Source organism: Oryctolagus cuniculus, chromosome 11 (assembly GCF_051225735.1).
Source record: "Oryctolagus cuniculus isolate XC-2025 breed Fujian yellow rabbit chromosome 11, ASM5122573v1, whole genome shotgun sequence".
In the NCBI taxonomy this organism is placed as follows: domain Eukaryota; kingdom Metazoa; phylum Chordata; class Mammalia; order Lagomorpha; family Leporidae; genus Oryctolagus; species Oryctolagus cuniculus.
Genome location: NC_142877.1, coordinates 115,147,073 through 115,172,259, shown reverse-complemented (window position 1 = coordinate 115,172,259; position 25,187 = coordinate 115,147,073). Strand labels below are relative to the sequence as shown.

At 62.1% G+C, this 25,187-nt stretch overlaps 1 protein-coding gene across 17 annotated transcripts in view; it reads left to right on the top strand.

The window, feature by feature from the left end:
* Nucleotides 1–1,555: 1,555 nt before the first annotated feature.
* CSNK1E (casein kinase 1 epsilon) overlaps nucleotides 1,556–25,187 on the top strand; it is a 32,885-nt gene continuing 9,253 nt past the window's right edge. For 6 of the 17 annotated variants that reach the window (XM_089307631.1, XM_089307630.1, XM_089307629.1 and 3 more), the window contains exons 1-3: nucleotides 1,962–2,102; nucleotides 15,735–15,822; nucleotides 25,028–25,138. In XM_089307631.1, coding sequence (XP_089163757.1) covers nucleotides 15,747–15,822; nucleotides 25,028–25,138 — 187 coding nt within the window. In that variant the 5' untranslated portion in view covers nucleotides 1,962–2,102; nucleotides 15,735–15,746. Of the gene's footprint in view, nucleotides 1,774–1,961; nucleotides 2,103–12,845; nucleotides 12,914–13,465; nucleotides 13,715–14,743; nucleotides 14,818–15,734; nucleotides 15,823–25,027; nucleotides 25,139–25,187 lie in introns of those variants that run through there. The other 11 variants (XM_051845920.3, XM_089307637.1, XM_051845922.3 and 8 more) reach the window with 9 other exon arrangements.

Genomic DNA, 25,187 nt, shown 5'->3' with positions numbered 1-25,187 from the left:
TTAAAAGAAGATTGATTGATTTGAAAGGCAGTTACAGAGAGAGAAAGAGAGAGAGAAAGAGGTCTTCCATCCACTGGTTCGTCCCTCAAATGGCCACAACAGCTGGAGCTGGGCCAGGCTGAAGCCAGGAGCCAGGAGCTTCTTCCGGGTCTCCCACGTGGGTGCAGGGCCCCAAGCACCTGGGCCATCCTCCACTGCTGGGAGCTGGACTGGACATGGGGTGCCAGGGTCGCAGGCAGCAGCTTAACCCACTGTGCCAGGACGCCTGCCCCTGGTGGCCCTCGAATCAGGAGCGTCCAGGGCGCCCTTGGCCTTGGCACGGAGCGGCCTCCCTGTCTCTGCTCTTTCTCACACTTGATCACCCAGGGCTCCACTTCCCATGGACCAGGAGAACCGGCAGTCCCAGCCCAGGGCTACTGCTAGGACTGGGAGAGGGGCCTCCCCGGACCACGCCCGGTGCTCAGACAGTAGGCATGTGTTCATGTGTTAAGAAATGAAGGCACTCTCTGAAAGCGCTGCGAGCCCACTGGATGTTGAAAACACAACAAACCCGGCTCAACGGCGCACTTCCACGTGCCGCCTCGCAGGCAGGGGCGCAGCAAGCTGTCTTTCCCGGCTCGGCCCTGGGCGTAAGCCTGTTTTCTCCTGAGCACCAGTGCAATCCCTGCATGTGGACCGTGAGAGAGACAGAGAGAAAGGTCTTCCTTTTTCCATTGGTTCACCCCCAATGGCCACTGCGGCCAGCGTGCTGTGGCCGGCGCACCGCGCTGATCCAATGGCAGGAGCCAGGTGCTTCTTCTGGTCTCCCATGGGGTGCAGGGCCCAAGCACTTGGGCCATCCTCCACTGCACTCCCTGGCCACAACAGAGAGCTGGCCTGGAAGAGGGGCAACCGGGACAGAATCCGGCGCCCCGACCGGCACTAGAACCCGGGGTGCCGGCGCCGCAGGGGGAGGATTAGCCTAGGGAGCCGCGGCGCCGGCCGCTTATGTTCTCCTAATAGGATAAACTATTTCTGGGGCCAGTGCTGTGGCTCACCAGGCTAAAGCCGCAGCCTGCAGTGCCAGCATCCTATCTGGGCGCTGGCTGGTTCAAGTCCCGGCTGCTCCACTTGTGATCCAGCTCCTGCTAATGTGCCTGGGAAAGCAGCAAAGGAGGACCTAAGTCCTTGGGCCCCTGCACCCGTATGGGAGATGAAGAAGCTCCTGGCTGCAGACTGGCCAAGCTCCGGCCATTGCAGCCATTTGGGGAGTGAACCAGCAGATGCAAGACCTCTCTCTCTCTCTCTCTCTCTCTCTCCCCCTCTCTCTAACTCTGCCTTTCAAATAAATAAATAAATCTTTAGCATAATAAAGTACTTCCTTGTATGGTTATAAGCTACGCGCATGCCTGGTGCTGTTGTGTAGTATTCCATTGTGCGCCCACGCTGCTAGCCAGTCCCCATTGTTGGGTGTTCTGAGTGGCTCCGTCACACAGAACGCTGCATTGAGCATGTGTTCTGGGTGACTTCATCACGGTAGGTTTCCTGGAACGGAGTTGCTGAGGCAAACACGTGTTTCAAGTTCTCGGGTAGTTAAACCTTTCGGAAGCCGGGGCTTTTGTCTGCCACCACGAGCACCCGGGCACTTTAAACAAAGAACCTGGCCGGAGGGGAACCAGCTCCCCGAGGAGAGTCCGCGGTTTCCTGAGCACAGGTGCCATGCCCTGAGACAACGGGGCGCGACCACCCGGGGCCCCTCACCCCGCGCCGGCGTCCCAGGCTCCTGCGTTCTTTGTAAGCCGGCGCGGGGTTGGGCCGGGCATTCCGCCTCCTTTTCGGATTCCTGTCCTGTCCGCCCAGCCCCGAGGGTGGCTTTGGCAGGCACAGCTGCGGCCGGGCAGCCCACGCGGGGCGTGCGTGAGGGCAGAAGAGTCCCCGCACCTCACCCCGCAAGCACGAGAACCACGAATCCCCCGGGGCCGGGAAGCCGGGGCGGGGCCGGGAGGTGACGTCACGGCCCCGCCCCCGGCCGGCTCCCTCCTCCTGGCTCGCGTCTCCCTAGCCGCAGTCCTCACCTGGAGAGACAGGTGTGCGCGTCTCGGAGGCCGACCCGCAAGTGTCAGGTGAACGCCAGCCGGAGCCGGGGCAGGGGCTGGGAGCGGGGCGGGGGCGGGGGGCCTCACCTAGCTCTGACCTGGAGCGGGGAGGGGGAAGAAGCCGCTGGGGTCCCTCGGGGGCGGGGGGCGCAGATGCTTTCTGTCCAGTGGTTATCGCGGCCCCGCTGTGCTGAAACTGCAGATCTGGGGTGGGGTGGGTGGGGGGCTGGAAGGAGAGGGAGCTGAGGAGAAAGCTGCGGGGTGCCCGGTGTTTGGACCAGAAATGTAGCATCAGGATCTTTGCACAGTGTCTCTGCTCTGCCGCAAAAGTAGTGCGCGCTGATTGGCTGCCTGATGGACAGAGAAAAGTAGGACCGAGACTGCCGGCGGTGCTAAGCGCCGAGGACACCAGTGGGGATGCCTGTGTGTTTGTGTGTTCCCGTCCAGCCTTTTTTCCACGCACGACCCTTCTCCCGTAGTTTTCTCCCACGGTGTTTACAGTTCTTTACGTCCTGTGCTTCCTCTCCAACATTGTGTCATTAGCATTTTGGGGTGTTGGGATTAGTCATCGAGCAGGTGTAGTCATTCTTTTTAATGGCTGTAGTGTTACACTGGAGGGGTTGGCTGGAGCTGGGGCCCTGACCGAGACAAGGAGGCCATGACCGAGGGCAAACAGGGGCTCGGGCTGGCCGGGGCCTCTCCCGCCAGCATGGAGATGCGGGAAGAGACTTCTCTCTCCACACATCAGCTTCCACGTCTGGGAAGTGGGCACGTAAAGCAACTTCCCCAGGGTGTTGTGAGGATAGGAGGAGCTAATTTAAAGTAGAGTCTCTGCCTCCTCTCACTCACACACACGTCTGGCAGGGAAAGGGGGCACGTGTGTGTGGGTTTAAAGGAGGGACTGGAACCAGGTGACGCTGCTTCGAGGCCACAGGTGGGGGTGGGGCTGGGGCGAGGGGGAGGGGGAGGGGGCCGAGCTCCAGGAAGCCCCAGGTGGCAGGAAGGAGCCAACGGGTGGCAGAGACCCCGGTCTGCTCTACACGGGCCAGGCACAGACAGAGCCCCCCGGGCAGGGCTGGGATCTCCAGGCCCCCGGCTGGGTTCAGCCCTTGGGACAGGCTTCGGAAGAATTCAGAGAGAGCAGATGGGTGGGGCTTGGCTGTGAACTCCTCGTGCAGGCGAGGGAACGGACGCTCAGAGGACAGAAGATTTGTTCAGGGCCATGCGCGGAGCAGAAGTAGGTTTGGACCCCGGAGTCCGAGGTCCCCAGGGGCCTCGATTCCAGAGCACCCCGGAGGAGGCAGGCAGAGGCGGGTCCGGGCTGAGTCATCCGCCGCACGTGGACCAAGCCGAGGGCAGCTCCTCTGTTCCTGGAGCCTCCGTGTCCTCACCTGCGAATTGGGGATAATGACTTCCTGTCCACGGACGGCGAGCCTGGCCCTCCTCCCGCCTCCAGGGGCCTGTCCAGTCCGTCTCTGGCCAGACACCCTCCACCCTGACCCCTCGGCTTCTCACTGCCTGGCCATCTTCAGAGGGGGGCCTGGGTGTGTGTCAGCTGAACCTAGCCTGAGGCCGCAGCTCGGCTGGGGGAGCCTTGTCTCTGCCTCTAGTGTGCGCCCACAGTGTGCGACTCGGTGTGGGGGATGGGCTCTGGGACCTGGTGGGAGTTCTGGGTGTTGGGGCAACACGATGTGGCTTCCCCAGCTGCAGCCGCAGCCCCAGCCCCAGCCCCAGGCCACCTCCCTCTGCCTGACTTCTAGCTCCAGGGCGGTGATCAGGGTGTGGGGTCTCTGCCAATGCAACAGAGTAGGGGCAGCTAGCTCCTGAGTCCCAGAAATTCAGAGGTGGTCAGTGCAGGGTCAGGGTGACAGTCCCAGGACCCGGAATCAAGGCTCTGCCCTGGGCCTGGGAAGTGAGGCTCCGTGCTGTTCCCACGCCTCTACCGCTTGCCCTTCGAGATCTGACAACCCCTCCCTGGGAGCCCTATTTCTCAGCCTCTTGTTCTGAGTGCGCGCAAGGAATACTGTGAAATGGGTACACGACTCTTTTACAGATGGTGAAACTGAGGCCCAGAGAGCTAGCGTGAGCTGCCCTAGTGGTGTAAGGATTCGACAGCCTCCCTCCAGGCCCCCTCTGTTACCACCCTGGGACGCCTCTTTAGCCGAAGTCAGTGTCTGGTTCGCCACATGCCTGGGTTTTCGGTGCACGTCCGTGTTGCCTCTGCCCGGGCATCGGTGTTTTCCGGGAGAGTCCCCGAGTGCCGGGGTCAGCTGGCAGCCCCGTCTCTGCCTAGTCCCTGACTCGGCTCGCACTGGTTCACAAGGACCTGGTCTGGGGCCTGGGGATCCTGGAGGAGGTGAGCGCTGCCAGGGCAGGCCCCACGGGCATCTCCTCTCCGCGCTCCCGCAGGGCTCTGCTCCCCTAACTGAACCGCTGGTGACAGCCCCCACTGTCCGCGTGCCAGGCTCTGGGCTACAGCTTCGTGCACCTCATCTTCCGATCCGCATGGAGTGGCTGCTGTCTCCACCCCCATTTCTCCTTTCATGCTTGTTTACTTACTTCCATTTTTATCTGGAAGGCAGAGAGACAGAGACACAGATCTTCCACCCACTGCAACAGCCAGGAGCCCACGACTCCTCCAGGTCTCACGTGGGTGACAGGGACCCCACACTCTAGCCGTCACCTGCTGCTTCCCAGGTGCACATTAACAGGAAGCTGGATCAGAAGTGGAGCTGGGACTCGAACCCAGGTGTCCCGGGTGGAGCTGTACCCACTGTGCCGCAGTGCCCGCCCCGACCGGCCCATTTCTGAGATGAGAAAACTGAGGTTGAGGAAGGGTTCCGTAAGCTCGCCCAGCCGCCACCGGCCTGGAGTGAGAGTAGCTGATCAAGGAGGGAATGAGCGTGCTGCAGCCTGGTCTTTCCCGGGGGTCTCCCACTGCCCTACAAGGTGCACCCTCTGATAAAACAGGGCCCGGCATGCGCTCCGCAGTCACAGACGCGCTTGCTGGCTTGCCTGTAACTCAGGAGTATCCAGATCTCTGTAGGAGAGTGTGCGCTATAAAGGAGAGATGAAAACCACGGAGTACAAACCCCCACTGTTTCCTCCCCACAGCCCACGGGGTCGCTGGGTGAACTCGATGGGGTGCGGGCATTCACTTGGAGACAGCCACGCTGGCTGCTTCCCGTGGGCCGTCCTGAAGGCGGAGGGAGACTGAGGCAGGACGGGGCTCCGGGGTGGGGTGCTCCCCAGCCTTTCTGACCATGAGGTTGGATTCTCTGAGGCTCTCCGGGTCTCTCCCTGTAGAGCAGGTGGGGCGATCTCCAGCCGTGGAACTAGACAAGCCCCAGGGATAAGTGCCCCACGCCGAGCTGGCACTTCGTCCCAAACCCCGAGCTGTCAGCTGCCTGGGGTTGGGACGCCCTGCCCGCCTTCTCCCTCCCCAACAACCTGCTCTCCCAATGGAGGTGATCCTGGGGGCCATCTGGCAGGCTCCCCACGTGGCCCCTGCAACCCCAAGTCTCTGGGGTTCACCTGCTTGCTCAGGTCGTCCCTTCCCACCCCTTTCATCCCCTCCATGTTCAAATTCACCCCCCCACCTCCTCTCACCCACCCAGGGGCATCTCCCAGCTTTCTGTGTGGTCAGGGCTTGGGGGCAGTCTGGTGGTTGTCCACACTGGGGGACTGATCCGATGGTGAATCCACATAGCCCCTCACATACAGTTAGCCACCAGTGTGCCCCTCATAGAACACCTGGAAGAGGGGGAAGGGGGTCTCCTGGGTCCCGTGGCCTGTCCCGTGGCCCTCACCGTCCAGTGGGTTCTTTCTAGTATTGCCCATATGTGGTCTGTCTTGTGTATACCCACGCAGGAATCAGATTATCCTCTCGGGCTCTGCGAGCAGTTGGCATTGGGAAACAGTGGCAGAGGGCCACGTGACATGGCAAGGAGAAGAGGGTGAACCGCACCAGCCCTGTGGAGCCGAGGACTGCTGTTGTGGGCCTCGGGATTGGTAGCCGCCGCAAGCAGCCTTGTTCCGTGGCCCGGCTGAGCGGTTGTGTGTCCCCGGGATGGTGAGCCCCACTTCCTGGAGGGTGGGAGGAGCAAGCTGGGGAGCAGAAGTGGCTCTTGGGATGAGCAGAGGGGTCCGATGTGCCCAGAGGGCTGGGAGGCGACAGACAGGCAGGGCTGAGCTGGGAGCAGGGCAGGGGGCCTTTGGGGAGAAGGGGTTGCTTGGTGCTCCCTGTGCACCAGGGAAGCCAGCGGTGTAGGCGATCCCGAGAGGGGTCCGCGTGCCTCCAGCCGACCTGGAGCAGGGGCACAGGGTGGAGAGGGGCCACAGGACAAGCCTGTTCCCGAGAGAGGGCTGCTAGGCCAGCTGTGGCCCAGGGATGGACAGCGCCAGCCCCTGCCTCTGCCCACCATGGCGCATGGCACAGTATTCCCCACTGGATGTCCGAGGAGGAGTGCCGTCTCTTGGAGCTTACGTTCAAGGGCATTCAAGGTGAAGCAGCTAATGTTTTCAACCGGTCTAAGTGGCACAGAGGAACAGCCTCCCAGGTAGAGAAGGACCAAGGGAGAGGAAGCTCACCTGCAACTGCGTGACCAAGGAACCCCGGGGAGGAAGTGGCTTCTGACTTGTGTCCTGAGCCACGAGTAGGCAGCAGCCCTTGAGGATCTGGGGGGTGGAGGGGACAGCCAGTGCAAAGGCCCTGAGGTCTGAGGACATGACAGAAGACCAGTGAGTGGGGGGAGTGAGGTCTGGGCAGGCAGGGGCCAGAGTGTAGCAGGCCCTGGGAGAGGATGTGGGTTTTATGGCAAGAGAAGGAGCCGAGGTTGTGTTTTCAGTAGCCAAGGACATGGTCTTGATCCACAGGCCACTGTGGTGTCCAAGAGAAAGACACACCTGGCACGGGGGTGGGGGGGACTGGGAGGTAGAGCTGACCGGAACCACTCGCATAACCCTCCCCACTGAGCCTAGATTTGCGTGACCTCAGATGCCTTCTCAACACAGTGCCTTGGACCCGGATCTCAGCCCCCGGTTTCCCTGGGCCTACCCTGAACGGCTCTGGGTAGCACCACAAACAGCCCCCAGAAGGGTCCCGCTGGACTCAAGCCCAGGCCTCTGGGGCCCCGTCCTGAGCCTGGAGGAGGAGGGAGGGGCCGCCACGGGGGCTGACCCAACCAGGCATGGCCCTGTGCTGAGGTCACCTGCAGGGAGACGCCAGGCTGTGGCACTGCCTTGGGCACGGTCAGGGGTGGGGGGACCCTCATGGAAGTTGAGACAAGGAGCCGAGGCCTTGCTGGGCACGGCGAGGAGAGGGGAGCTGACGGGGCAGCATCTTCTGGCTGGTGGGGCCTGGGTCTGCTGACCGCTGACCTCAGGGGTCTGGGAGAGATGTGAGCAGCACCTGAGGTGGGGAGGACCCCGGAAAGTTTTCTGCAGGGGCCCCCGAGGAGCGAGACCGAGACGAGCAAGGCTGGTGGCTCCCCGGGGCCCAGCTAGGTCTGAGACTCCAGCCCACCTGCTGCAGCGGGGGAAGGGGGAGGCTGGGGATCCAAGTCCCAGCAGGAGCCCGGCCCAGGGCCGCTCTGCTCCCCAGAAGAGGACGGGCCGGCGCCCTCCCTTGCTCAGGGATGCCGCGGCACTGCTGTGTTTGTGCATTCAATTTTTTTTGTAGTTGTTTTAAAGATTTATTTTATTTATTTGAAAGTCAGAGTTACACAGAGAAGGAAAGGTAGAGAGAGAAAAGTCTTCCATCTGCTGGTTCACTCCCCAGATGGCCGCAACGGCTGGAGCTGCACCAATCTGAAGCCAGGAACCAGGAGCTTCCTCCAGGTCTCCCACGCGGGTGCAGGGGCCCAAGCACTTGGGCCATCTTCCACTGCTTTCCCAGGCCACAGCAGAGAGCTGGATGGGAAGTGCAGCTGCCGGGACTCGAACCAGTGCCCACGTGGGATCCCGGCTCTGCAGGCAGTGGCTTTACCCACTACGCCACAGCGCCAGCCCTTGTGCATTCATTTTTTTTTTTTTTTATTTGACAGAGTTATAGACAGTGAGAGAGAGAGAGAGAGACAGAGAGAGAGAAAGGTCTTCCTTCCGTTGGTTCACTCCCCCAAATGGCCACTATGGCTGGCACTGCACCGATCCGAAGCCAGGAGCCTGGAGCTTCTTCCAGGTCTCCCATGGGGTGCAGGGCCCAAGCACTTGGGCCATCCTCCACTGCACTCCCGGGCCACAGCAGAGAGCTGGACTGGAAGAGAAGCAGCTGGGACTAGAACCCGGCGCCCATATGGGATGCGGCGCCGCAGGCGGAGGATTAACCAAGTGAGCCACGGCGCCGGCTGTGCATTTAATTTTTTAAAAAGATTTATTTATTAATTTGAAAGAGTTACAGAGAGAGATCTTCAATTCCCTGAATGGCCACAAGAACCGGGGCTGCGCCAGGCCGAGGCCAGGAGCCAGGAGCTTCATCCAGGTGTCCCACACGGGTGCAGGAGCCCAAGCACTTGGGCCGTCCTCTGCTGCTTTCCCAGGCTATTAACAGGGAGCTGGATCGGAAGTGCAACAGCCAGGACTCAAACCAGTGTCCTTATGGGATGCTGGCATTGCAGGCAGCGGCTTTACCAGCTACAATGCTGGCTCCCAGATTTTTTTTTTTTAAGATTGATTGATTGATTTAAAAGGCAGAATTACAGAGTGAGGTGGAGGGGCAGAGAAAGAGAGATCTTCCAATCTCTCCATCTTTCCCTCTCTAATGGCCCTGATGGCTGGGGCTGGACCAGGCCAAAGCCAGGAGCCCACATCTCTCATCTGGGTCTCCCACATGGATCCAGGTGCCCACGCACCTGGGCCATCTTCTACGGCTTTCCTCGGAGCATTAGTAGGGAGCTGGAGCTGAAGCAGAGCAGCCAAAACTCGCTGGAACTGGCGTTTGTATCGCGTCTCAGACAGCGACTTAACCCACTGGTCCACACCGCCAGCTCGTGTGTGCGTTCTCACTTGCATCATCCCCATTTTACAAGCAAGGGTCAGAGGGTTTCAGGAACTTGGCTGGCATCACACAGTTAAAAAGGGGCAGAAGGGCCGGCACTGTGGCGTAGCCAGTGAGGACATTGCCTGCAGCACCGGCATCCCATATGGGTGCAGGTTCGAGTCCCGGATGTTCCACTTCCAATCCAGCTCCCTGCTAATGTGCCTGGGAAAAGCAGCAAAAGATGGCCCAAGTGCTTGGACCTGAGCTGTCCATACGGGAGACCTCGATGAAGCTCTTGGCTTGGGCCTGGCCCAGTGCTGGCCATTGCAACCACCTGGGGAGTGAACCAGCAGATGGAAGACAACCCCCCCCCCCCCCGTGAATAAATAAATAAGTAAATCTTTATAAAAAAAAAAAAAGTGGCAGAGTGAGCATTTGAAGTCGGCTGCTTTGCCATGGCGGGCCTCCCGCCACCCGGCCATAGTCCTTCCCCTGCCCAGGCCTCCGTCTCTGGGTCTGTAGGGCAATGGCACGGAGCAACAGAGCGCCAAGGACCTGCAGCTGTTCTGCAGTCCGGACTTGCGTCCAGGAGAGGGGGGGAGGGAGGGGGCTGGGGGCTTGCTGGGGCCACGTCCTCTACCTGCCTCCTGGGAGGGTGGCTGTGAGCCCTGAATGAGTGCAGGCAGGGGGCTGTCTCTTTGCAGCCCATTCACTCACACACTCAGCAAATACTTGTGAGAAGCCTCCTGGGTGCCAGACTCTATTCTAGATATTGGCCACACAGTGGTGCCCAGAATAGCATCAACTGCCTGCCTCCCTGCAGTTTTGTCCTTTAAGTGGGGGACACAGACAAGAAAGTCCTAAAGTGCCTTACGGGGTGCCTGAGAGCAAGCGAGAGCCAGCGGAACAGTGAGGCAGAGAAGGGGAGAGGCAGGCCCTGGGGGCTCGGAGGTGTTTTTTTTGCTTTCATATTTATTTTATTTATTTGCAAAGCAGAGTTACAGAGAGAGAGGGAGAGGCCCAGAGAGAAAGGGATCCTCCACCCACCTGTTCATTCCCCAAAGGGCCACAAGGCTCAGGGCTGGGTCAGGCAGAAGCCAGGAGCCAGGAGCGTCTGAATCTCCCGCGGGATGGCAGGGCCCCACGCACTCGGCGGCCTTCCCAGGCGCCGTAGCAGGGAGAAGGATCAGAAGCGGAGCCGTGCGGGGTGCTGGTGTCTCACGGGGCCATGACACAGGCCCCGCGTGGGTGGGTGGGGGAGGTAAGGATTTCTAATCAGGACACAGGAAGCCCTCCCTGGGAAGGCCTTGGGAGCCAGGACCCAGAGCCCTGCCAGGCCGTGTGGCTCCCAGGTGGAGCCTGCAGCTGCACTCACTCCGGTGAGACACTGCGCTGTCTCCTGATTAGAAATCCTTACCTCCCCCACCCACCCGGGGCCTGTGTCATGGCCCCGTGAGACACTAGCACCCCGCATGGCTCCGCTTCTGATCCTTCTCCCTGCTGTCGCCCCTGGGAAGGCCGCCGAGTGCTTGGGGCCCTGCCATCCCGCGGGAGACGCAGGAGTTTGCAGGCGGTGAGCAGGAGCGAGGCTTGTGGGAGCAGAGGTGAGGGTTGAGGGGCAGATCCTCAGATCCTGCAGGGGGCGAGCGGACTTAGACTCCCGCAGGGGTGCTGACACCGTCTCCCCTCACCCATTTCCTCCGCGGCCCTGTCATCACTGGCTGGCAGTTCCGGGGCAGTCCATGGGCCCCCAGCCCCATGCCTTGGGGTGCTGCGGGTTCTCAGGGGAATCTGAAGATGGCAAACAGGTACAAAACGTCAGGTTGGCAGGCGCTAGAAAGCTGTTCCTCTCCCTCCCACCCAGTGCTGTGGCGGGGTGTTGGGGTGGGTCTATGCCTGGAGCTCCAGCCTGGTTACCTCTTCTGGGAGGAAGCAGGTGTGTATGTGTGTGTGTGTGTGTGTGCGTGTGCGCGTGCGTGCGTGCATACAAGTGGCGAGGGGGTGGGAGGCTGGGGGACTGCGGCTGGCCACACCTTGCTTTGCGGTGGGGGGTTGGGGCTGTTATTTCGGTGGCGCAGCGGGCTAAGCCGCCTGTTGCTGACACTGGCATCCGTGTCAGAGTGGCTGCTGGACATCCGACCCGTTTCCCTGCTAATGTGCCTGGGAGGGTGGCAGGTGATGGCGCGGGGACTACTCACGTGGGAGACCCCAGTGGACTTCCTGTCTCCTGGTTTTGTCCTGGCCCACTGCTGGCTGCGTGAACATTTGGGGAGTGAACCCATGGATGAAAGATCTTTCTCTCCCTGTCTTTCTGTCCCTCGTCCTCTTGAATAAACACATCTTTCAGGAAAAGTAAACTTGGGGGTTAAGTCCGGGAGGAAGCATTGAGGATCAGGTTGGAGAGAGAAGCCAGGCCTGGGGCTGCTGGCACATGGTGAAGGGGCCTCTTGCTTTGATGGGTCTCCTGTCCGCTCTGCATCACCCCTTGCTTCCCCTGGAAGCTAACCTGCAAAGCTGGGAAAACAAAAAACCCATTTTTTTTTTGAAAGGCAGACACACAGAGAGATCTTGCACCTGCTGGTTCACTCCCCCAATGCCCTCTCAACAGCCAGGGCTTGTCCAGGCCAAAGCCAGGAGCCAGCAGCTCCATCCGGATCTCTCACGTGGGCGGCAGGGACCCCAGTACTTGGGCCGTCACCTACTGCCTCCCAGGGGGTACATTAGCGGTAGGGTGACTCCAACCCAGGGACTCCAATAAAGGGTGCCGGTGACAGAGCCACTGTACCAAGTGCCTGCCACACCTGCCCCCGCTGAGCTCTTCAGAAAGATCCGTGGCCAGGTAGTGGACAGGAAGAGGACTTGGGCCCACAACCGCCAAGGGGGTGAGGAGACGCCTCTGAGGGTCCAGGAACTCTGGGCTTCTTAGCTGGCTGTGTGGGCAACCGGGAGGCCCAGGGGCCTACTGCGTCCAGGGCCCCTGCCGAGTAGTGGGGAGGTGGGGCATGGCTGTAAGTGTCGGGTGCCTGGAAGCTGCAGACCCATGAGGGCTGGGGTGGGGCGGGGGAGGTGTCCAGGCTCCTCCAGGTTTGGGGCTTGCAGGAGTTACCTGTGCCCGTAGGCAGCTGCTGGGAGGAGCCTGGTTCGCTGTAGGGCACAGGAAAGAGAAGGATGCCCTAACAGCCTGTTGGCAGGAAGTGATGCAGAGAATGCCTGTCCCAGGGCTGGGTCCTTCGCAGGCACCCAAGAAGAGTAGGGTCTGGGCTGCTCCGAGAGGCCAGGGCCCTGCTGCCCGGGCTGCTGCTCAGGCCGGCCAGGCAGGGGCCAAGTTGACCACGGCGGGCCTCACTCTCCTCCTCCAGGGAGTGGGCTCCTGAGAGACTCGGCTTCCGGGAGCCACTGGGAGAACAGGCCTGGCTTGTGCAGCTGTGTGTTCCTGCCTGGGCCACCGTCTCCTGACCTGGGAAAGGACCCGATCAGCCAGGCTCCGGGCAGTTTGGCCAGCGTGTGACTAAGGCCCTGAGGCTCGAGGGAAGATGCGCCCATTATGGAAGTGACTCTTCCCAGGGCCCAGGGCTTCCGGATGGCACGCGGGGCACTGGGGCGTTCTGTGTGTTCACGGCTGCCGTCCTGTGTGTGTGAGAGCCTGGGTGTGTCACTGACGTGAAGCTTTGCATGGCACAGTGTAAATATCATTGTTTTAATAACCCGTGCTGGACCCTTTCATCGAAGCCGCGGAAGCCTTAATTAATTCTCCTGGCGACCCGGGGGAGGGCACTTCTTCCCAGGGCCAGGTGGGAAGACTTGGTGAGGTGTGCACCTGACTCCAGGGTGATGGCGCTGTGTGCCGTCGCTCATTCAACAGGTGAGCGGAGCTCGGTCAGGATCTGCCCTCTGCCCAGCGCGGCTCGAGCTGCAGGGCAGAAGGGAAAGCTCTTGGCGCTGAGTCTTCCGTGGCTGGAGAGGGCGAGAAGGCAAGGCTGCCTGCCCGGGCCTTTTGTCAACGCCCCTCCCACCCCCACTGTCTCTGCAGCACCCAGAGGCCGCAGGGAGGGAGCCCCCAGCTCCCCAGAGCGCGAGCACCCGCAGGGCAGCCAGGAGCGGGGCCACCAAAGCCCCGGCCCCACCCCGCCCTCCCGGCTGGGCCCCGGCCGGCCGTCTGGGTGTCGGTGTCCATCTTTGCTCCCCGACACCCCCCTCCCCCGCCGCGGACGCCTGCGTCCCAGGCAGGGCTCCCCCGGGGGCGGCGGGCACTGCGTCTCCCCGGCCGCGCCACCCCCACCCCCGCCCCCCGCGTCCTCGGACTCCGGCGCGCGGGCCCTTTAAATCCTCCGGGGCGGCGGCGGGCCGGGGATGACATCAGCGGGCGGGCCCGGGGCTCAATGGGAGCCGGCGGGCGCGCGCCGGGCGGGAGCGCGCGAGCCGGCGGCGGGGGCGGGCGGGCAGGCGGGCCGGGCAGAGGGCGGCGGCGGCGGCGGCGGCGGCGGCCAGAGCTCGGAGCCAGAGCCCGGCCGGGCCGAGCGGAGCGGAGCGCGGCGGCGGCGGGGCCGGGAGAGGCTGGCGCGCCGGGCGGCTCCGCGAATCCTCCGGCATCCGCCCCGGCGGGCCGCCCCCGCCCGCGGCAGCCCCCCGAGCAGCGGCCCGGCACCGGCGCCTTCCCGGCGGGGTGAGTATGGGGGGTCGGCGGGCCCGCGGCGGGGCGCAAGCCCGGGGGGAATCGGGGCTCCCCCGCCTCTTTGTTTTTGCCGGGAGAGGGCGGCGGACACGCGCGTCCGCGCCGGCTGTGGGGGGCGGCCCGCTCGGCCGGGCGAGGACAAAGGCGCGGCCGGGGCCGGGTGGGGGGGCGGCTGTTATTTTTCGGGCCGGCCCCCGCCTGCCCCGGCGGGTGCCCTCGAGGCCCGCGGCGGCCACCCCGGCTGCGGTCGGGGGCGCCGAGGGCGGGGCCCGGCGCCGGGGCGCCGGGGCGCGGGTGGCCGGGACCGGGGTCAGCTAGGCCGCGGGGCGAGCGGTCGCCGGGCCCGCGGCCGCGTCCTCCTTTGTGGAGGGAGCCGGGCTGGAAGGGGACCGCGGGCCCCGGCGCCTCGGAACGGCCAGCGGCCGAGCGGGGTGGGCCCCGCCTCAACTTTCCCCCGAGTTGTGTCGCCGCGGGGAGGGAGCGGGGACGCCCGGTGTCCGGGATGCGCCCTCCGCCCGATTTCGACGCCCCAGCGAGAGGCCCGTGCGCCGTGCGGGTTGTAGTTTTCTGCTTTTTTTTTTTTTTCTTTTTTTTCTTTTTTTAACCAGCTGAAACTCCTGAATCTTCGATTTGTGTTTTTTGTGTTTTTTTGTTTGCCTTTTTTTTTTTCCTTACTTTCTCTCCCCACCCTCGCGGGAGAAGCCCAGAGAACTGGGAAGTCTCTCCCTTTCGTGAATGAAGCTGTCTGCCCGCCTCTGGGAGGCAGCCCTCCCTGGGGCCGTGGCCCCCGTGGGGTGGGGGTGCCCCCCCGGGGGCCTGGCTGGAGGCTCCGAGCAGTCCCAGGGGCCCGCTGATCCGGGTTGTTGCTGCCGGAGTCCCCGCTCTGCAGGCGGCCCCAGCCAGGGCAGAGGGGCTGGGGGTCATGTGCAGTGTATTTACGTAAGACACCCAGACAGAGGGCTCGGTATTTATGTAACCCGCGTGGGTATTTATGTAATATAGGATGCGGATATATTTCTGTTCCTCTCCTAACCTGCGGCTTTCCTGGCTCAGTGCGTGGTCTCTGAGTTGGCATTGGTGGAGGATGGACTGGGGTGAGGAGGAGGAGGGAGTGTTTGCGCGGGGTGGGGGGGTTGGGGGACGCGTGTACACCCATGCCCCCCTTGGGAGCAGGGCCCCCGTGTGCCTGGTTTCCTATCTTCCCTTGGTGTGTACACACTCGGGAAGCTGGGCGCTGTGTGTGGGGGAGCAGCGTTCTGTACGGGTGCGCTGCTGGCAGCCGCGCACCTCGGCTGGGCCGGCCAGGCTGTGGGCAGAGGCCCTTGATTGAGAGCCCAGAGTGTGGCTGGCACAGGATGGAGGCTTTTTCTTGTGGCTGTTGGAGAAGCGCTCGTGGTGGCTCCCTGGAGCCAGGTGCCAAGGCTGGGGTGTCCCCTCGGGCCGGTCTGACCCCGGGCTCAGCTGGGGTGTCCCCTCGGGCCGGTCTGACGCAGGGCAGGAGTCACTCGCGTCTTCCTTACTCTGTTGGCCTGGCTGCTGGGGGCACCCTTGCCGTGGGGTGGGGCAGACCCTCGCCAGCACAGGCACAGCTGCTTCTTGTTTGTGAGGGTGGAAGCCACAGGATCCCTGACTGGTCCTGGGCGGCGCTGGGCCCGAGTCCCTGGCCTGCTGGCTGTCCCCACGGCGAGGCGAGGCTCTGGGCTGCCTCTTCTCTCACAGTCCACTGTCCCCGTCCCCCCCAGCAGCTGCAGTGACTCCCAGGCCTTCGAGTTTCCCACTGGTCAGTCAGGAGCGTGAAGTGCCTTGATGTCCCGCAGGATCCGGGAAGGAGTCAGAAGCTCCCTGCCCCGTGGGGCCTGAGCCCCCAGCACAGGGGCTCCTGGGAGGGCAGAGGTCTCCAATTCCCTGAGGCTTTGCCTGGCCTTTGGTGGGCGAGGGGCAGGGTCCAGCAGGCTGGGCCCCTCCCTCAGCTCCCATTCTCTGAACCTGGTGTTTCTGCTTCTGTCTGCAGCTAGAGCGAGTCATGGAGCTGCGAGTGGGGAACAAGTACCGCCTGGGGCGGAAGATCGGGAGTGGGTCCTTCGGAGACATCTACCTGGGTGAGTGTTCCTGGGCTCAGCCCTCCTGGGGCCCCCTGGGGACAAGGAGGAGGATAGGTCCCAGGTGTCAGCCCCAGGGCCATCCAGGGGGAGGGCAGAGAGCCTCAGGTGTGGGTGTGACCGCTGGGGGCTCCTCCCCTTCTGGGTGGGGCTCTTGTTTGCTGCAGGCTGGGGTGGGGGGATTCTTAGCTCTGATTTCCAGCTGTAGCTGCCCTGGGTCTCTGGCTGGGCGTGGGAAACCCCAGGCTGAGTTGCATCCTGGTGGGTGGTGAAAGGCCTGGGCTGCCCTTGACCCCCACCCCCAGTGAGGTCCGCTCCCTGTGGCCTGGCTCCTGGAATGTAGCCCGCGGGAGGGCCTTGGGGATGAGGGAGGGAAACTCTCCCCCCGGATGTGCTTCCTGTTGAGGAGTCTGAGCTTGTCCTGGTGTTGTCTGATTTTAAACAAATCGCCCACCGCAGCCCTCTCACGTGGCGTGTCTCGGGTCCTTCTCAGGGCACAGGGCCTGATCATGAGCCACAGCCCCGGCTTTGCAGTTGTGGAGCGGAGGTCTTCAGTGGTGGGGGTGGGGGTGCCTGGGGCTGGTGGAGGAAGGGGCGAGCCCCCGCCCTGCCAGTCTCAGGGCCTAAGAAGCAGGCTAGCGCCTGGTCTGGGCCTACTTCCCTCCTTGGAACTGAAAGTGACCGGGTTCCGTCCTGGCCCCTGCGGCTCGGGGAGCCTGTGCCACGGTCACACTCTTAGCCGCTGGCCCCTTCTGAACGGGCTCTCTCCTCCTGGCCGCCCTGGGCCTCTTTCACACATCGGGAAGTGGAGGCAGTGCGTGGCCAAGGCACCCTCCCGAGGTGACGGGGGAACTCACTCAGGCGTCCTGATGCTGCCGCCCACTCCTGAGTGGTGGGAGGGAGTCCCAGCCCCTGCTGCGGGGCTGCCCTGCGCCTCAGTGTCCCCACTGCGCAGGCCGGGCGGTGATGCAGCCTGACTGACCACTGCTCTCAGGAGGCAGAGCCGGAGCAGCGCGGGGCGAGCGTCGGCTGCTGAGGGGCTGGCCGAGTGTGCAGGCTGCTGCCAAACGCTAAGTCGATAACTGGCCCAGAGGAGAGTGTGCCGCGCTGCGGAGCTGGTCAAGGGTCCTCTGTGATCCCCGCTGCTCTCAGGAGCCAGTGTGGGTGACGTTCGTTTGCCCTTTGTCCCCTGGCCGTTCACTGAAGCCTTGTCGAGGGAACCAGTGGGGAGCTGGGGACCGTGAAGCGGCTTCAACTTAAGGCTGGGCGGAAGAAGGTTGGGGTTTGGGGATCCCGCTCATTTCCCTCACTGTGTGACCCGAGATGAGCCCTTGTCCCCCTGAGCCCGGCGTTCTTACCTGAGAAACGAGACTGTGAGCTTGTGCTGGGGAGAGAGGGTCCTCCTGCCGGACTCAGCCCTGGGGCCCGGAAGCCGCACTCCTGAGAGCAGCAGGTGCAAGGTTAGCTCTTGGCACAAACGCACCCCCTCTCCTGGAAGGCACCCTCCTTTTACAGAGGGAAACTGAGGTCCAAGGCCACTCAGAAAAACCAGGGTCCCTGGCTCGTGTGGGGACCGCACTTCCTGTTTATCTGTGTGGTCGTCTCATTCTTTTAAAAACGTTTTTCCAAATCTGCTCCTCTTTGTAGCAGCTCTGCAGTACCTTTGACCCAGGTGTAGGTACTGGTGTCTGGGTCCTTGAGCAGGTGATGGCCTGCGACCAGTCTTGACGTCCCCATCCGTAAAAGGGGGTTGTGAGAAGTAGTGACCCTGGCTGTGGAACCCGGGCCCGTGCTGGGCCCAGCAGTGGCATGCATCTGCTGCACCCATCCTCCATCCTCGTGGGAAGCCGGTGCTGTCAGAGGCCCTGGGGCTCCGTGGGTGAGATTGGGTGCGGGGAGTCAGTTTTCCCAGCTGTCCGGCCTGCGCCTTCCTGTGGTGAGCGCCTCTTCCGTCAGTCTGGATGGTTCCCTTTGTTCTGAGTTCTGGCCCCGTTCTTGCTGCTGGTGCCCAGGCCAGGGCCCGACTCCAGATGGCCTCTGCAGGTGGGCCTGGGCAGAGTCTGCAAGTCCTGCTTTCCAGGATCCGCTGAGGGCCAGCACGTTGTATTTGCAGCTGCAAGGCCTGCAGCACCGCCCCAAGCCCTCCGCGTCACGAGGGGACAGCCAGGAGAGACCGGGCCCCGAGATGGCCAGAGCGAGGCCTATCGCTGGCCCTGCGTCCTGGACGCTCTAGCTCTGAAGCCTGGGGCAGTGCCCTCTGGCAGGGGTCACGGGGTGCGAGTTAGTGCAGGACGCTCCAGGCTGTTGCTGGCATGGGTGGGCTTCCTCCCGTGTCCAAGGGTCTGGAAGGAGGCACAGTCCCCCCCCTCCCCCCCACAACTCTCCAAGGTCCTTCCCTTCTGTGGCCGACCAGGCTCAAGCCCTTCTCTCTGGCCAGTTGTTTTGGGACTGTCCAGTGTCCCCAGCAGTGCTGCCGTGTGACCAGCCTTGCTCTGCGTCTTTGGGGCAGTTCTGGCCTCCAGGCCTTCATCCATAGGGCCTCTCAGCACACCTGCCCTGCTCGGCCTTCAGCGTGGCCTTCGCCAGGAAGCCCTGTCCCGCCGGCTGGTGCTGTGGCTCCCTGCGTGCACTGCTCAGAGGAGCTGCTGAGGTCCTCCAGGGCCGGCCGTGCAGCCAGAACACAGCCCGGGCCCTGTCTGCTTTGGATGAATGAGACGCTCGGGAATTAGGGTGGAGGGAAAATCAGGGGCTTGGGGGCTGCATTTCCCACCTGGCTCTGCCCTGCGCGGTCTGGCCGACCGCAGGCCTGCACCCGAGCGCAGTGACTGCGAGCGTGAGGAGAGCTTGGAGAAGACTGACGGCTTCCTGACAGTTGGAGGCAGCCCAGGCCAGCGTGGTGGGACCGGCTTGGAGGGGCCTGAGCCAGGGCCAGCTGTGGCAGGAGGTTTCCAGCACTCGGCGAGGCGCGGCAGACTTTGACAGCCCGGGGCCCTGTCCCTGGGAAGCCGTTTGACCTGTGGCGTCTCAGTTTTCCCACGTGTCGGGTGCCGTCCTATGCAGGACGGTGCCCTCTGTTCCCCCAGCTCGCCGCCACCCTGCTCACATCCGAGAGTCCCCAGGGCCGAAGCCCCGCCTCGAGTGTTGTCCGGCTGCACGCCCTGCCTGGGCAGGGCCGCCTTCAGCTCTTGCCTGGACAGCCGCAGTGCTGCCTCCCAGGTCACCTCCCCCACCCCTTCCAGATACTCCAGTGAGTCTCGGGACTGATTTCTGTCCCCAGAGGATGTTTGCCACAATTTGGAGACGCCTGTTTGTTACAGGTTGGAGGGGTAACTTTGGCCTGTGGTGGGCACAGCTTACGGTGCACAGGAACGTTGGTGGTGCTAGGGGGACCGCTGGCACCCACACACCTGCGCCTGGCGTGGGAGGCCTTCAGTCTCCTCTCGCTGTCTTCTTCAGCTCTCTGGGTCCCACTGCACCGCACCAGGCAGAGCTGACTGCTCCTCCCACCAGGCCTGTGCACGTGCCGCTGTATCTCTGTGTGTCTGTCCCGGTTCTGCCTGTGCGCTGGGCCCAGGCAGCCTGCCCTCCGGGAGACCCGGATGCTTGCTCTCCCTGTGCCCCCACTGGCCTGTGCGCACCGAGTGTGCAGGGGCGCAGCCTGTAGCCCAGGGCCTGTGCGCACCGAGTGTGCAGGGGCGCAGCCTGCAGCCCAGGGCCTGTGCGCACCGAGTGTGCAGGGGCGCAGCCTGCAGCCCAGGGCCTGTGCGCACCGAGTGTGCAGGGGCGCAGCCTGCAGCCCAGGGCCTGTGCGCACCGAGTGTGCAGGGGCGCAGCCTGCAGCCCAGGGCCTGTGCGCACTGAGTGTGCAGGGGCGCAGCCTGCAGCCCAGGGACTGTGAACACCGAGTGTGCAAGGGTGCAGCCCAGGGACTGTGAACACCGAGTGTGCAGGGGTGCAGCCCAGGGCCTGTGAACACCGAGTGTGCAGGGGTGCAGCCTGCAGCCCAGGGCCTGTGCGCACTGAGTGTGCAGGGGCACAGCCTGCAGCCCAGGGCCTGTGAACACCGAGTGTGCAGGGGTGCAGCCTGCAGCCCAGGGCCTGTGCGCACTGAGTGTGCAGGGGCACAGCCTGCAGCCCAGGGCCTGTGAACACCGAGTGTGCAGGGGTGCAGCCTGCAGCCCAGGGCCAGGCCAGGGCCCCTCGTCAGATGTAACGCGGCTTGCTGTGTCCCAGGCACACCAGCACCTCCGGGTGGCGTGGTGGGTGAGGTGCCAGTTCTGTCTTTGGTTTGGAGTAAGGCACTTGTAGCTCGAGGGGTGTTCGGACTGGTCCCATGTGAGTAGGTGGCAGGATTGGGCCCCCGCCGCTTGGCTCTGGAGCTCACACCTTTAAGATATACTTATTTATTTGAACAGCAGAGCAGCAGAGAGAGATAGATCTTCCATCCACTGGTTCACTCTCCAGATGGCTGCAACAGCCAGGGCTGGGCCAGGTGGAAGCCAAGAGCCAGGAACCCCATCCTGGTCTCTCACATGGGTGGCAGGAACCCCAAATACTTGGATCATCATCCACGACTTTCCCAGGCACATTAGGAGGAAGCTGGGTAGGAAGTGGAGCAGCTGGGATTCGAACCAGCACTTCTGTGTGGGCTGCCGGCATTGTAAGCAGTGGCTTTACCTGCTGCCCACAACCTGGCCCCCAGAAGGCTGCACTCTTACTTAACCACTGCACCCTCCTGCCTTTGTCTGCTGGGAGCTGGGGCGTGGCTGGGGGACCCCCGGAGCCCACCCCCCCCCCATGCCCTGGCAACACCTGGAGCCGCGCAAAGCACTGCATTTCCTCTCCCACTGCTCACTGGATGTAGTCGTCTGTCCGAGTTTTCGTTTTCTTTTTATGTGTGGTTCAGAAACCAAAATACGCAAAACCACAGAAGTGTTCCGTGAAAGCAGCCTGTCCCAGGTCACGTCCGTCCGCGCCGTGACACGTCCGTGAAGCGAGGATGTGGGATACCAAGGGCTGCAGGTGTTTGGGGGTGAGGAAAGCATTGTAGAAGTGGTGGTGATGGCCGCACAACCTTGCAGTATCCTGAAAACTGCTGAATTGTGCACTTTGAATCGGTGGTGTGTGAATCGCATCTCCAGAGGGGGCTGAAGTAAAGTGCAGTGTGTAGGGAGGAGCCAGTGGCGTGCCCCCCGCCCCCCTTGGTGCCCGTCTTTCCTGGTTCTGGTTCTTCTCAGCGTCTCCGTGGGTAGACAGAGCTAACCGCAGATGCCTGCTTCTCCGCTGGAGCCGGGCTGGGCTCCGCGGTTCACTTCCTGCATCTTGGAGCTCTTTCCACTTGTGCACAGAGAGCTTCCTCATTCTCTGTCCTTTGTGTTCTGCTTGGTGGATGGGCTGTGCTTTATTTAGCCAGTCCCTGAGTGATGGGCATTTGGGTTGTGTCCAAGCTTTTGCTGTTGTGGACAGCCTTGTCCAGGCCTGGCTCTGCACCGTGCGAGGATGTCACTAAGCCCCCAGAAGTGGCATTGCTAGTCGGAGCTGGGTGGTGTCAGTTCACCCTCCGAGAGGGGTTGGCCAGATCCCACCCTGGCCAGCTGGGCACGGGGGCGCAGCGCCCTCCTCTCGCAGACACGCGCAGCCTTGCTCGGTTCTGCCTGCGGGACGCTGCACAGCCCTAGGTGGAGGTGGTTTCGGGGATCGCTGGGTGATGCTCTTACGAGGAAGCTGAGCATGCTTGCCTGTGAGAAGCCGTTTGCTCTAATGAGTTCCTGCCCAGGGAGGCGTCTGTCCACATCCTTCGCCCCGTTTCCTGCTGGATCTTCTACCGGTGTGTAGGAGCTGGTTTTATCCTAGTCCCTGCCTGTGGTAAGAATTGCAGGGATGTTTTTCTTAGGACATTATTTCTGGTGTTTCTGCCACGCAGAAGGGATTCTTTTTTTGGTGGAGAGAGAGGCTTTTTTTTTTAAACAGCTTCTGGATTTTAAGTTAAAAAAAAAAAAAAAAAAAAAGCCTTGCCTAACCCCAGGCTTCTGGGGCACCTCCCCTGGCACCAGGAGGATGTGGCGGCCCCCTGACGGCCCCTGAGAAGTCCCTGCCCACCTGTCTGAAGTCCTAAATTGTTCTAAGTTGCCCCTAAGCTACATTGTAGCGTGCGGTGTAGTTTTGTAGCTTTGTAGCTGCCACAGGCAGGTTGTGCTGCCTTCTCTCTCTCTCTCTGAGAAGTTGAGGGAGGGAGCGGATTCCTGGCCTCGCAGTTAAGACGCCCCTTTCCTGCCCCTTTCCTGCGTCGTGAGCTTTCGGTTGGTTCTCTGCTCTGGCTCCGGACTCCCACTTCCTGCCAGCAGACCCCCGGAGGCAGCCGTGACGGCCCAAGTCCTAGGCTCCTGCCACGCACGTGGGAGACTTGGATGGTGTTCCCAGCAGACCCCGGGGGGCAGCCGTGACGGCCCAAGTCCTAGGCTCCTGCCACGCACGTGGGAGACCTGGATGGTGTTCCCAGCTTCAGCTCTTGGCCATTACAGGCATTTAGGGAGTAAATCAGCAGATGGGAGCTCACTTTGTCTCTCTGCCTCTCAAATAAACAAATAGTTCTCTAAAAATAAAAATTGAGGTAAGGTTCACATAACATGAAATTAGCCATTTTGAGAGTACAGCTTGGGGGCCGGCGCCGTGGCTCACTTGGTTAATCCTCCGCCTGCGGCGCTGGCTTCTCATGTGGGCTCCAGGTTCTAGTCCCGGTTGCTCCTCTTCCAGTCCAGCTCTCTGCTGTGGCCCCGGAGGACAGTGGAGGATGGCCCAGGTGCTTGGGCCCTGCACCCACATGGGAGACCAGGAGGAAGCTCCTGGCTCCTGGCTTCGGATCAGCATAGCTCCGGCCATAACGGCCATTTGGGCAGTGAACCCACGGAAGGAAGACCTTTCTCTCTGTAACTCTACCTGTCAAAAAAAAAAAAAAAAGTACAGCTTGTGGCAGTGCACTCACAATGTTTTGTCACCTCTTCTCGTTTGTCACCTGCCCTGAAGAACACCACATGCTCGCTAAGCAGTGGTTCCCCGTCCCCACCCCTCCCCCAGCGAATCCCTGTCTGCCCCGAGCCCAGTGCCCTATTCTGAGCATTCCATATATACATCGAGGGTTCAGACCACAAGTGTTCAGATTTCAGATGTTACCTGGGGATGTTTTATACGGAAGAGGTGTGTTGGGGCTGCGCTGGCACAGTGGTTAAACCACCACCTGCGATTCCGGCATCCCACGTGAGCACCGGTTTGAGTCACAGCTACGTTGCTCTGCTTCTGATCCGACTCCCTGCTCAGGCACCTGAGAAGGTAGCAGAATTGCTACCCGTGTGGGAGACCTGGTTGGAGTTCCAGGCTCCTGGCTTTGGCCTGGCCCAGCCCTGGCCATCGCAGCCTGCTCCCAGTAGATAGAAAGATCTCTCTCCCTCTCTCCTTTGTGTGTGTGTGTGTGTCTTTCTGTAACTACCTTTCAAATAAATCTTTGTTTAAAGACATTTTATTTATTTGAAAGAGATACAGAGGTAGAGATAGAGATCTTTCATCTGCTGGTTCACTCCCTAAATGGCCTCAACAGCCGGAGCTGAGCCAATCCAAAGCCAGGAGCCAGGAGCTTCTTCCAGGTCTCCCAGGTGGGTGCAGGGGCCCAAGGACTTGGGCCTCCTCTGCTGCTTTCCCAGGCCACAATAGAAAGCTGGATCAGAAGTGGAGCAGCTGGGACTTGAACTGGCGCCCATATGGGATTCCAGCTCTGTAGGCTGGGGCTTTAACCCATGGTGCCAAGTGCCAGCCCCATAAATAAATCTTGGCTGGCACCGTGGCTGAATAGGCTAATCCTCTGCCTGCGGCGCCGACACCCTGGGTCTAGTCCCGGTCGGGGCGCCGGATTCTGTCCTGGTTGCTCCTCTTCCAGGCCAGCTCTCTGCTGTGGCCCAGGAGGGCAGTGGAGGATGGCCCAAGTGCTTGGGTCCTGCACCCCATGGGAGACCAGGAGAAGCACCTGGCTCCTGGCTTCGGGTCAGCGCAGTGCACCCGCCACAGCGGCCATTGAGGGGTTGAACCAACGGAAAAGGAAGACCTTTCTCTCTGTCTCTCTTTCTCACTGTCTACTCTGCCTGTCAAAAAATAAATAAATAATTCTTAAAAAAAGAAAAAGGTCTGTTGAGGATGTGACCAGAGTCTAAACATGAAATTCATCTCTATTTTGTATACACAGAGGCTGAAAGCCGTTCTGTACAGTGGTTGTAGTAGTTTGTGAGTGTGGTGTGGGTTTTGCACTCGGGGTGTATGTTGGCTCCCAGGTCTTGGCCTGTGAAGCACCTCACATTTTGGATTCGCAGTTTGGGGTATACGCTTTCCTGAAGGGGCTGCCGCGTGGAGCTGCCCGGCTCAGGGCGTGGGAACTGGGTAAGCGCAGCGCAGCTGTGCCAGCCCCGCGTCCCTGCTGGGTGTGGTTTTTTTTATACAAACTCTTGCTGCGCTCGGGTTTTGCCCAGGCCGCGTGTGAGGACCCCGCTGGCCCGAGGACGTCCGCTGACTGGGCTGTCTCTCTGCCAGTGCTGAGGGCCAGCTGGCGCCTGCCCTGAAGCCTCCACTGGTCGTGTCCCCTCTGGACCTCTGTGTCGTCTCTGGGTGCTGACAGCACGCCGTGCTAGCCCACCCATTACTGCAGTGGGAGGGGGTGAGGCGAGGACTTGATCTGTTGTCACTTCTGGGGCCGTGGGGTGGGCGGGGCAGAAAGCTGGCCTTGCTGTGTGTGAGGGTGGTGGTCTCAGCCGGAGCCCAGGCCGTAGGTGGGACCCTGCAGTGGGCTGGGGGTGCAGGCAGGACCCTCTTTCCTAGACCCAGAGGCCAACAGACTTAGAGCTCAGCCTGTCTTCTCATCTGTGAAAGGGAGATGAGAGCTGGGGTAGAAGGCGTGGGGCCCCCCCGGCAGGCGCCACAGTGACGTGGGCGGGGCGGGGCCGCAGTGCGCGCTCTCCATCCAGGCTCCTTGCTGCGCCCCGTCTGTGGGTCTGCAGTAGCCCGGTGCCCCCTCCTTCCCTCGCACTGCCCCTGTTCTGTCCCACTGCCTCCTTCCCGTCTGCCCTGAGGCAGGCACCCAGGGAGCTCGGGCCCGGGCCACAGCAGAAGTGCTGGCCGGGAGGCCTGCCGGAGGGTGACGCTGGGCCTTGCTTGCTCCGCCCGGCAGGTGCCAACATTGCCTCTGGTGAAGAGGTGGCCATCAAGCTGGAGTGCGTGAAGACAAAGCACCCGCAGCTGCACATCGAGAGCAAGTTCTACAAGATGATGCAGGGGGGAGGTGAGGCGCGGGCGGGGCGGCGCTGATGCCTGTGGCGGGGTGGGGGTGG